Here is a 12,554-nt window from a genome sequence, read left to right on the forward strand (position 1 = left end):
TCCCAGGAGCCGTCTCCCGAGGGGAACCCTTCCTGATGCTCCAAGACAGCCAGTCTCCAGTGGCCTCCTTTCACTCTTCTCCGTGCGCTCCTCTCACTGCACGTCACACTGAGGTGTCTGCTGCTTTATGTGGCGCTGGTCGTCCCACTAACCTAGCTGTTCCTAAGGGTAGGCCTCTGGTTTGGTCTATCGGTATTTGGTCCCCAGGACCCAAACAATAAGGCTGGCACCCAGCAGATCTGCATCAGCTTGCTGACCTGATCTGGGGAGTGAGAGGCCTCAATGCTTACATTAGGGGCAGAGGAAAATCCCAACTCCCACCTCCTGCCCACTCAAGCCCTTGTACTCTCTTTCCCCAGAAGATGACCTCGCTGATTCTCTGAAAATTGGGTCTCTCAAGGTTATCCAGAGCCCTCTTGTCTTCTCATGCTCTTCTTTTCATGCCAACTCATCCAGACTTCCCCAAACCTGCTCTTCCTCTGGTGTCTCTCCCTAACTCCATCCTCAGGGCTTCTAGAGTAAGCCAGAAATGGAGAAGGGATCCTCCTGGACTCCTGTTTCTTCCAAGACTCGCAATTAATTACCAGACAGGTCCTGAAGCTCCTGCCTGCTAAAGAACATTGCCCTGTGCCCTCCTGTTTGGGACTCTGCTGCTAGCAGAGTCCTAGCATCATTATCTCTCCTCTAAAGCACAGCTTTCCCCCCATATCTCCCCAACCTAGCTGTCTCCACCTTGCAGTCAGAGAGAATGATTAGACAAACCCTATCTCTCCTGTGCTTAAACCTCTTTGCTAGCTCCCTGTTACCTACGTATTCGAGACTCTCCACCACTTTATCTCTGACAACTGCTCCAGCCACCCTTCCAACTCCATGCTCTCATTTTCTAAGCGATTTACACCATGTCCATTCTGTGAATGTGCTTTACTCATATTCTCTCCCCTGGACTGCCCTTCCCTCTTTCATCTCTCTGATTAGCCTCTGTTCACCTTTTAAGGCCTAGCTCACTACATCCTCCATGGTGAAATCTTCTGCAGCCCTGTGGAGAGAGTTAGAGGGTCCCTAGAACTCCCAGGCACAGGATTCTTCATGTTATGCTACAGTCGATTCCATGACTGTGTTTTCCACTGTCATGAGTTCCTGGAGGAAGGGAATGGACACTGACATAGATGCTGCCCTTACCTGCTGACATCGCCATGGTGGTGCCGGCCACCATTCCCATGGCCACGCCGTTGGTCCTGGGAGCGGCGACAGGCGCCGGGTAGATGGCAGAGGGAATGCTGTTGGGCTGGACGACCGTGGTGTGGTGGATGACATGGGGCTGGGCAGCATACACCGGCTGTGTATAGTAAGCTCCCTGGGGGAAGAGGGGCTTTTGTCACACCGGCTTTTGGAGAGGTGGGGAGAGAGGGGAGGGGAGCCTGTCTCAAACCCTAAGGGATGGTGTCTGAGATCTCTGGCCCAGGGACACAAGGTCTGAGGCTCTGCTCGTGGAAGCACCGTGCTGGTGTGAATGCTTCCATTTTACATACTGGAAAAATGTCCTAAATGCAGAGCACTTCCCCAAATGTCTCTTACTATATATTTCCTTTTAGGCAAGAAGGTTGACGATGGAGACAATGGTCTGAGGTGACATCCCACTGCCTGGATCACATGACTGCTTTCTGCCATCACAGCCCTCAGGTCTGCTGATCTCTGGGCAGAGTAGACACAGGGCCTGGATCATCTTAATCCAGAGCTTCTCAAATGCTTCTACTAAATAATAACAAGAGCCTCTGACTGTGGACTGAGGTAGAGTGAGGGTGTGTATAGGCTGTAAGGTTACTGCTTCAGTGACACAAGAATGACAGCTGATCAGAGCCACAAACTCTCTTTTCTTCCCCCTCCACCCCACCCACCCAGGCTGGTGGCTCCTTTACCTGCAGAAGAGGTGGACCCAGGCTTCTACATGTACTTACCTGGGCATACAGATTCTGCTGGGGGTAGGCACTTCTGATTGGATACATGGCCGTCTGGTAGGGGTTGGGTGAAGGGGAGTAGGGGGGCGGAGCAGTATTACTCTGGGTCGGTGGGACCTTGTATGGTGTCCCCGCAGTATATCCTGTACCAAGGCAATAAGAGAGACTTCCAATTAGTTGGCAGAACAGCATCGCTGGGAGGCAGCAGGTCCCAGTCACGACTCCCCAGACAAGCATGGGCTGAATCCAGGCTGGAAACACAGATGAGAACAGACAGAGTACAGGGCTCTGCCCAGAGAGCCCTGGCCCCAGAGGCAGCTCCCTCAGTCCTGGTGCATAGGGCTGCATGTGTGGCATCTTTTATTTCTCTGTGTCTCAGGGCTCTGAGGCTGGGACCAGATGATCTCTTAAGGGGCCCTTGAAACTCGGACAGTCTAGGATTCTGAAACCTGTACCATGAGACAGGCAGGTACATGTGGATGGGAGACCCTCAATCTGCTTGCTCTATACTGCACTCTTTCTTCTTGCTTTTAAATCTCTTCACTCAGTACCCTGGGGCATCTGCTGCTGCTGCTTCTGTCTTGCTTTCTCCCTTACTCTCTCTTTCCTCCTTATATCTCTCTCCCTTTATGAACTGCTCTCCACCATACTCCTCTTCTTCCCTGTCAAGTTTTAAGGTGGAAACCTCATACAAAACACCATTCAGAGATCCTCCTTTTCTGAGATGCTGAAAAACTTTGCTCTACATGGCTTGCTTTTCCTCCCCTCCTGGGGCTTGGGGGAGGGCCACCGCTGCTTGAAAGACTGAAGTCAGGATAAAAAAGATTCACATCGACCTGGAACCCAGGCCACGTCTGGTCAGCAGGGTGGACAGAAGCTGGGGAGGGAGGCTGAGAAGTCAGGCTCCGAGAAGTTCACAATCAGCCATTCACACAAACTATGCTGCCTTTGAATTTCTGGAAAAGAGAGTCAGATCCTAAGTTCACAGGAAAAACCTGAAACATAAATCACTTAGGAACAAGGCTATGTCCTTAGAGATTCACAACATGGAATGATTCTATGGAAACTGAGCGATCATCAGGTAGCCCCACTCTCCGAGTTGAAGGGACAGTGCCAGGGGACCTTGGCTTTGGATCTCCAATGGGGTGTTGCTGGAGATTCTTCCCTGTGGTCCTCCATCCTGACTTGGTCTGGCTGACACATCACGAAACCTCTCTTGGCTTTAGGTCTTTTGCCCACAAGACGCTCAACAAGGACCCATTCAGTAACACGGAGCTGTTTTTATAAGGAACTGGAGGCAGAGTAAAAAGGGTGCTTTACTGGAAGAGAAGGGGTCCAGGCTTCAGTCCAGGCTTTCCTCCAATTTGCTGTAACTACTGCCAAGTCTCTGGGCCTTAGTTTCTTATATTGTAACATCAGAAGGCTAAGAATGAAGATCTCTTCCTGAACTAAAATCCCATTGTTTTAAAGACACTGATTCTCTTCTACCCTAACCCCCATTTAAAGCAGGCTGCCACACAGTCACAAATCTCACTCAGGTCACACCACAGCCTGGGCATACCCTGATGAAATACTCAGGAGGATGTGAAAGCGACTGTGCAGTTACCACACAAGGCACTGCCAAAAGGTGCCCTGTCCTCTTCCCTGGAATCATGCCGTTTATCTTTCCACCTGGAGATTCATAGTTTGTTCTGTGAAAAACTGGAGAAACTGATTTTGTGGTCAAACATGCTTGGGAAATAAGTAGCAATGAGGATGGAGTAGAGAAAAATATATTAATGAGAAGAGAGCATTGGTAAGAATTAGAAACTAACTGGAAGTGGAGATGTGAGTCAGTTGAGGAAGAAGTCTACAGCAGATTCCTCCAAGAGTCTAGACCATACAGCTAATCATGAAATGTGGTCCCGGGAGAAGCAGATACTGTGGGGGAAGTCAAGGAGCGTAGGTTTGCACATGTCTAGGAGCCGTTTGAGCTGTACTTCAACCAGAGACAGTTTACTTGTCTGTAGAAAAAGGGGATTCTCAAGATGGGCACGTCCCAAGAACATGAAGTATGATGCTAAGGGAGCCTAACTGCTATTCTGCCCCCTCCCCCCAAGGAAGGAGAAGGTGGGAGAGAAAGGGAGAGAAGAGGGGAGGAGGGAGAGGAGGAGGAGAAATATAAAATAAGAGAGAAATCGGTTTTATTCCATGACAGAGACAAGTTTTAAAGTAATAGGATGAACTGTGAATCTCAAAGGATAGGCATATGCAGGAGACTATTTCCAGATTTACCACAGGATCTTTTATTCATACTATTTACATCTGAAACATGCAAACCACAATTTTTGTGTGTGTGACTGCAGCTTGTTTTAGTAAATCAAGTTTTACTGTAACACAGCCATGCCCATTCATTTACATACTGACTATGGCTGCTTTACTGGCTGAATGGTAGTTATGTCAGAGACCATAAGGCCTGAAAAGTCTAAAATATTTATTATCTGCCCCTTTACAGGAAAAGCCTGTTAACTCCTGACTTAAAGAAATAAGACGCTGTGGGTAGCCCTGCCAGAATGGAAAGCACCCCTCTTCCATGCAGGAGGGCAGGACACCCCCGAATCCTAAGAATCCCTATCTCTGAAAGCTATATAGCATAGGGTTATAGTGATGAGCAATCTGGAGCCAGACTGACTGCCTGGGTCCAAACCCCAGCTCTCCTACTTAACAGCTATAGGATACATCAGTTTCGTCATCTACAAAATGGGGACGATAATAATATCACTTACTTCATAGAGTTATAGTGATGAATACATGAATAAGTGCAAAGCCCTTAGAAGAAAGCCTGACACAATAAGAATAGTTCATATAGGTTACCTATTATTCCTTTCTCTCTCCCTGTATAGAGAGACAGTAAGCTTCCTGTCCTGGGAAGTGTACAGAGACTGGTCTGAAAGATGACAGTAGACAGGAAGCTAAACCATAACTTTCATGGTGGGATCCAACTTGGAACACAGACTTCAGGATTCTAGAATTTTTAAATTTAATGGTTTAAAATGCCATGATTTTAAGATTCTTTAAAGTTAACACGCCAGTGGTGCTAGACTCTCCTTTATGTTTCCAGAGAAGGTGTGCTCAAGTTCTATCCTCTGGGAAGCCTGCACGCACCTTCTGTGTCACAAGGACAACCACATCTCACAAAGTGTTGAGACTGTCCCTATGAGGGAAATCAAGAGGTGCCCAGAGACTGCAGTAGAATTTGGTTTCTACACCTAAGAATAACCTTGTCTGAGAGTGTTTCCTTTCTTCATGTTATGAAATAGACACACATGAACTCAGAATACAAATCAGTTTAGCCAAAACACACTTGGTGGCCAAAATGATGATGCTGGAGAAGAAGGCCTTGCCTATTTGTCCAGAGAGGTTGAGAAGGGAGAAGCAGAACTGCAGAGCTAGAAGATATCTTAGAGATCATCAAGACCAGCACAAACGTTTCACAGATAAGACGACGAGAGCAAGTGAGTGACTGCTCACGAGCACCCAGGACTCGGTGCTCCCTCCTCTAACTACAGTCCCCAAGTCCTGGGCTCATCAGTGAGTCAGGTCAATTCTTCTCTTAAGGAATACGTTCATTGGACTAGATAATATCAGAAGATCTTTCCAGTGCTGATACTCTAAGCTGTGAGTATTTCAGTGAGACTTTTATGAGAAAATCCTTGCAGAGGACATTCCGTAACTGACTGATGGTCCTATCCACACCCTTGAGGATCAATGGAAATTCCCCTGGGCTACCTCAAGTATCACAGAATTCAGGGTTTATTACTTTATGCACCTAAATTAAAGGGGAAAAAAAAAAGCTGTTGGACTCGATACAAACAAAACAAAACCAAGTCAAAACAAAGACTCATTGATTTTGCTCAAATGAACTTAGACTCATCTCTTGAGGCCTGGGTCTCCTGAAAAGAGTCCTACCTAAGTCTGAAGGTTACAGAACTAGGACTTTGGAATGCTACACCTTAAGGACATTAGAGACTTGAATTCAATCCTCTCCAATTCAGGTGAAGAATCTAGAGCCCAGGGGAGCAGCAACTTTTCCAAAACTGCACAGCACATCAATGCAGAGCTGGGCCCAGAGATCAGGGCTTACCATGCCCTGGGCAGAGTTCCTTTTTTGATCATATGTCTGTCTCTGTAGTCCAATCTTGGACATCTGGTATATTGGCCTTTGTATCCCCATTTCATTAAAGGCGATATTGTGAGAGAAAAAGGGAATTCGATCACTCGCAGTCCCAGCCCTGTCTTTTGAAAAAGGCTTTGTTTATGGTACCCTATTCTTTCTCTCAGGTTCCTAACCATAATTTTAAACTCCATCAAATAGGGTAATAAAGAGAGTGTGTATATTAGCAAGATAAACCCTTTTTAGCCCTCTCTTTAATCCTTCTGCACTGTCGTAATTCTTTTCCAGCAGGACAGCCCCTACCACTTTCAAATGCATTGATGCTCACATCAAGGATGCCTTTTAGACTAATCAGTTTATTGACTATCAGATTTATATGTCTGGACAAAGCTCTATGTATGAGACTTGCCTTGACCCCCAAGTCTCCTTGTTGGCAGCTGAACAAGAGAGTGCTGAATAAGTAGGAGGGAGACCTAATTACAAACAGGCTTAGCAAGTGTTAGTGAAATTAAACTGAATTTTTCAAAGGGTCCTGAGTTTTCTCTGGTATTAGAAGCCACAAAATCTGTGTGCTGGGAGAAACCCTGGGGGGATATGGGAGGACCAGTCAATCCTACCACTATCTATAAATTATAAGAAAGGGGGTACGCCTTGGCCCTTTCTAGTGACTGTGAGAGCCTGTGAGAGGACAGTGGGCTATAGCTACTGGGCAGTTCGGTGGAACTTCAGGAAGAGGTTAACATGGTGAAAGGCAAGGCCTTCTAATACAGATACTTCCCTGCTGTGGAAAAGACTGTCTCTGGAGGGAATGAATACGCCACACTTGGAGATGTGTGAACAAAGGCTAGTTGGCAGCTGGCAAGAAGGCCCCTGACAGGGTGGAGGATATTGGGTATACAGCGCCAAGATGACCTAGTCTAGTCTCATTTTACCTTTAGAAAAAATAAGGTCCAAAGCATGGGAATTATTCAAGGTTACACAGAACCAAGTCCACAGTCCAAGTCTTTTGGTCTTCCACTCCAGGCCTCTTTCCGCTACACTGCAGTAGGTGTGTCTGTATGCATGTACCTCCATATGTGTGGATAGAAGAGATGTATTATATGCCCGCACATGTACCATATCATAGGTTATCTGGAAAAACTCCCTACTGCTATTGTCTCTCTCTTAAAAAACAGTAAAATTAATCTCAAGAAAAAAGTCCATAATAGAAACTTATCCTAGGTGAAACCTTTCTCCAGTTGTGCTGCATTGGGCATATTACCTTTCTGAGCTTCAGCTTTCAAAATAGAATAAAAATCCACCCAAACAGGACTATCGTGTAGATTAAATGAGAGGGTGATCATGAAAGCATATTCTTCAAAAGGTGAGAGTTATGTTGTATAAACTATGTTGACACGAAGGGGCAATGATAACTAAGGAGAAAACAATATTTTAATGAAAAACTTTAAATACAACATATTCTTCTAATTTACTTACTTAATAGAGTAATACTTCATTGAACCCCAGACCATGGGCCTAGTCTGCAACATCCCTCTGAGGGTCTGACCAGCCCATGTTGGCACAACTTAAGAGATAGGTGCTTACCACACGCAAAGCCAGCTATTTCTCTTTTGGACAGCTCCAAGAAAGCATGAAGATTTTCCTTACACAGAGTCAAAATGCCACTCGGTAATTTCTGAACACTGGCCCTCATTTTACCTAGTGGAGTCATTTTGTGTTAAAAATCAGAGGTGAAAGTGAAACCATCGGTCACTCCACTGAGCCTCGAGTGAACGGGACCCATCTGACCAGCCAGACCAGTTTCCGGCCTCTGCACTTACGTTGCTTCCATGGTGTAGCTTTCATGCAAGGGGCAGTATTTCTCAAGCAAGGGGCAATTTTGTACAACATAGCCACCTCCCAACTAAGAATTATCTGCTCCTGATGTCCACGGTGCTGAGGCTGAAAATCCTTGTGCTAGCTGGAGGAGGCCCCTCTGTCCAAAAGTCCACAAGCCTTTAAACTGCCCTTTGTCTTTTCCCCTGAAATGCAGTAACAGTCCTTCCCTCATCAAACTTCTTGGCAGATGAGTACTTCCTTCTCTCTCCCTCTCTGCTTTGTGTCTCCTCAAAGTGGGGTGCATGATTAAAGAGGATGACCTTTCCCTGTATGCTGCTGCTGCCAAGTCACTTCAGCCGTGTCTGATTCTGTGCGACCCCACAGACGGCAGCCCACCATGCTCCTGTATGAGGAGGGCCAATTTTTCAGTGGGTTGGAGAGAGAACCTCTTAAAACATTGTCTTACAAATGTCAGTTTTAAAAGTTCCCTTTCCTTTCTTCCTAAGAGACAAATCAGTCCCAACCAAGGGGAACAAGGAAAGGAGGAGACAGGCTGTATTTACTGAAAGCCGCAGAGGATGCTTGGTAAGTTCGGTTCTCGGTCCCGGTGTCCACTGGGAGGTGGAAGGTGCCTTCAGTGCCACAGGAAGACGAGTTCTGTGGCCAGGCCTGTTTCATCAGCAGAGTTGCTTAAGGGAAGACACAAGAATGGCATTAGGCAGAAATAAGAAGTGGGCACCACCAATCACAGACACAAAGCAAGGGTCTTGGGCTGGACGGAAACATATAACCCAAGGGGCCCCATTCAGACACACAGGATGGTTCAGCCTTTCTGAGATGGGTGAGTGGTTGGGAGGAGTGCTGAAATGAGCTTCTAAATGATTTGAAGCTGAGGAAATCTGACCTTACACTAATCAGGAGAGTTGGGATTTTCTACCCACTACTAAAAGCATGACAATGCTTATGAATACCACCTTCCACTGTCTGGCATTCTGGCCTAAGGCTCTGAGATATACCTTAGCCACTTCCTTGTTAATGTGTAGCAACTCGGAACCTTTGACTGCCTATTGGGCCAGATCAACTGAGTACTCCTTTTTCATGCCTGAAATCTCAGCTGGAGGTGTATTTAACAACCGCTTTCAGAGAGACCCCAGAATGCTAATTACCACCTGACGTGAACTTTGCTGGACTGCCATTTCTTGTAAAGGGACTGAGCTTTGGCAGCTTGGAAGGCACAGGCTGTCCAGTGGGACTCTCCCTGCAAACTCCTTCTCCTGTGCACCTAGCGGGGACCAGGCAGAAAGGCCTCTGGCACACCCTTTGTACCTCCTGCCACAGTGCTCCACCTGAGACATGGCCTCATGAATTAGAGACGAAATCTTCTGGGCCATCAAGAAAGCAACTGTCAACCTTAGAGTAGATGTGAAATAGAGATGAAGCCCAGTTTGAAAGAAATCTGCAGAGACTTTCCAGGCTGACTCAAAGCTCAGCTTGAGAAATTTGAAGGCTGATGCTTCCTATGTTCTAGAAGTGGGGAGTGACTCAAAAAACTTACCTTCATGTGTCCTGTAGGGAAGGTAAGGAAATACAGTTTCAAAGGAGGGGGATGTCTAATGTTTTAGGTATCTCCCTTGATCTATTTTCAAACACTAGAGAAGAAATATTTCTGACCCAAATTTCTACTTAGGACTAAAAAATGATTTTAGCAGTATCTTTTCCACTCAAATAAGGTCTTGGGAGTCATGGATATGGGGTGTTTTAAAGTATATTAGTATTGGCAACAGTTGGATATACTTGAAACATTTTAACAAGGGGCTGAGGTAGACAGGGTAGTAAGAGCAGCAAATTTGCCTATACTCTCTCATTCCATCAGGACAAGGATAGTCCACTCCAGACAAATTCCCATAAACCCCTCTGCCTGTCCAGGTAACTGGAAACGCCTCTGTCCTTCAGTTGTCAAAGTACTGTGGCCAGAGGAGGAGGTCAAAGACTCTGCTGTTTTAGCTGAACCAAGGAAAAGAGTGTAGCTGTTCTGGGCTGACTCTGAGCTTGCATCAATGGCCCGCAATATATACAACAGATGCTGAGAAATGAGAAGGAAATCATGGGCAGGGAAGTGACACTAAAAGGAGAATTCTGGTAGAAGAAATGGAGATCCAGCAGAATTCCATGCAGAGTCCAGGGCCTTTGCTGGACATTAGATCATGACTCTGCAGACAACAAAGGAGGAGGGCAGTCAATTTTAAACAATTACCTTGAGCTTCTTTGCCTGAGGGGTGGGGATGGGGGGAGTGGTGGGGATTAATAAAGGAACCAATTAGTGTTGAAAAATCCTATTAAGATGGCTCCAAGTTTAGAACCTGCCACTCCACTTGGCTGGAAAGCCCTGACCACCTAAATCAACTCCCTAAAAAAGTAAAACATTCACTCTAAGAAGTCAGATAGAGCAAGCCCAGGCCCTCTAGACCCCACAGGAATCTACCAGAGGGCAGGAGCCTGAAGTCTGACTGTGGAGAATTTGGATGTCCTATTCTGGTCCAGTTTTTAACCCAAATGGTGCATACTTTACCATAATTTTAACCATAAACCAAAAGTTTGACATTAGCCTGAAGGACCATGTGACAATTAAAGTCCGTCAAAATCAACCAGAGAGCAACTGAGGCCTACACTGCACTCAGCACTGAGGGGAGTGCCACGGTGGACAGGAACACACGTGGGTCATGGGCACCGCACACAAGGTTATTTATGGTCTAGCTGGGGATGCAACACAGCCACACGCCAGCCAGAGAGTGAACAAGACAGCATCACGCACAGCAAAACAATGTTCCAGGCTAACCAGGAAAGAAGCAAGTGTGACTGTGCCTTTGATTTGTGTATTTCCCAACTGAGCCAGTGAACTAAACCATACATGTTTGTGAAGAAGTGGATATTTTGTTCTGGCTTCATTATAAAGAAAACAAAAACTAATATTTCTGTAGTTTTCTATATATATGAATATATAATAATCTATGTAACTAGATAAATATGAAGACTAAAACAACAAATAGCAGCTGTCAATCTGCTCTCCTCATTAGTTAGATATACCATATGATTCTCCTTGTCCATGTACAATTCTAAAGTAACCTGTTGCTGGTAGCAATTCAGAACTCAGTTGTGGGATGAAGACAATCCAACTGACACTTTGAGAGGCGTGGTAACAGAGAAGGCTGCTCTGACAGGCATGCCTGCTCCTGGTGCCATGAAAGGTACCAACTCCTAGAAATGATCTATATTTTGAGTAAATACATGTGTATATATTTGTCAAATATTATTGAGGTGCATGTTTGAGACTGGCGAAACTTTATGGAGTGCTATATATGTACTATTCCTCAATTTACAAAAAGAGAGAGAGAACCCAGTCACAGCATGCTGCCCACGTCCAAGTGCTGGGTTGTTCACATCCCTGGACACGGGGCCCTCACGCCCTCTGACACTTGAACAATCTGTTAAGCACACTTACAAGGAGGAGAGGCAGCAAGGGACCATCATCCTGAACAATGCAGTGTGTCAGGAAATCTGAGTTCTGGCCTGGGCTGTGCCACTTGTTAGCTGTGGGACCTTGGGCAAGTCACGACACCTTTCTAAACTTCAGATTTTTGTCTCACAATACGACAATAAATAACCACTACTTGATCGCTTGACAGCACTGATTGTGAGGATCAAAAATCAAGTATCTGGTCTCACAGTTTCTGATTCTGGGGCTTGCCCACTCCTCCACTCACAGACGTGGCAGCTCCATGGAAGCTCTCATCACCTCCTCCCTGAATTACTGCAACTGCTTCCTCTCTCTGTTTTTAGACCTGCTAACTCCAATCTCCAAGCTGCAAGCAGAGTGATATTTCTAAGACCTATATCTAATCACAAAACCTTCTTTCTTAAAAACATCCCATGGTCCTCCACTACCTAACGCCTTGTGTGGCACTTAAGGCCCCTCAAGATCTAGTCCTATGATCTCTCTAGATTCTTTTTGTTCTCGTTCTCAACCCTACATGTCAGCCACACAAATCGCTCACCATTCCAAGACTATGCCAAGAAGCATCACTTCTCTGTATTTTTGCTCACACTGCTCACTCTTCCTGGCATATCTTTCCCCAGATGCCACCTGGTAGGCATTTATTAATCCATCAACCATGAACTGAAGACTTGCCTCCACTATGAGGTCCTTTTCTCCCCCCCAATTCTTGACCATACTTCTCTCATGTGCCCCATTTGGTTCACTATCCCAGTTCCTGTGTTTCTTAGAAGTTCCCTGCTGGTTTGTCTATCTCCCCTGTTAAACTGTGAGCTCCTTGAAAACAAGAACACTGTCTTACTGACCTCTGCAGCTTCAAAGGGCTCCCAGCTTAGGGTCCGGAACAGAACCATCTGTGAAGAGAAGAGCTCCATACTACTCTTAATATTTAGATGCTACAACTGGAAGGGAAAGGAAGCAGGAGTGCTTATCTCACTTTCTATGGAGCCTTCTGTTCAAGTTCATATATTCTGAGGCAAACAAAAATGATTCCTCATAAACAATAAGAGAAACAGGTCTGTGACTAGCAAAAATGAAATAGTAAGATTTTAAGAGGGCCCTCTATTAGCATTTAAAG

At 45.8% G+C, this 12,554-nt stretch overlaps 1 protein-coding gene across 1 annotated transcript in view; it reads right to left on the reverse strand.

Annotated features, from left to right (window-relative positions):
• Positions 1-12,554, reverse strand: part of FAM168A (family with sequence similarity 168, member A) — a 32,741-nt gene that overhangs the window by 2,854 nt on the left and 17,333 nt on the right. Inside the window, exons 4-6 of the mRNA XM_010849529.1 lie at positions 8,490-8,615; positions 1,956-2,098; positions 1,180-1,354 (exon numbers count right to left, since the gene is read on the reverse strand). Coding sequence (XP_010847831.1) covers positions 1,180-1,354; positions 1,956-2,098; positions 8,490-8,615 — 444 coding nt within the window. The remainder of the gene's footprint in view (positions 1-1,179; positions 1,355-1,955; positions 2,099-8,489; positions 8,616-12,554) is intronic.

The sequence above is a fragment of the Bison bison genome, unplaced genomic scaffold, assembly GCF_000754665.1.
Source record: "Bison bison bison isolate TAMUID 2011002044 unplaced genomic scaffold, Bison_UMD1.0 scf7180017864284, whole genome shotgun sequence".
Taxonomy (NCBI): domain Eukaryota; kingdom Metazoa; phylum Chordata; class Mammalia; order Artiodactyla; family Bovidae; genus Bison; species Bison bison.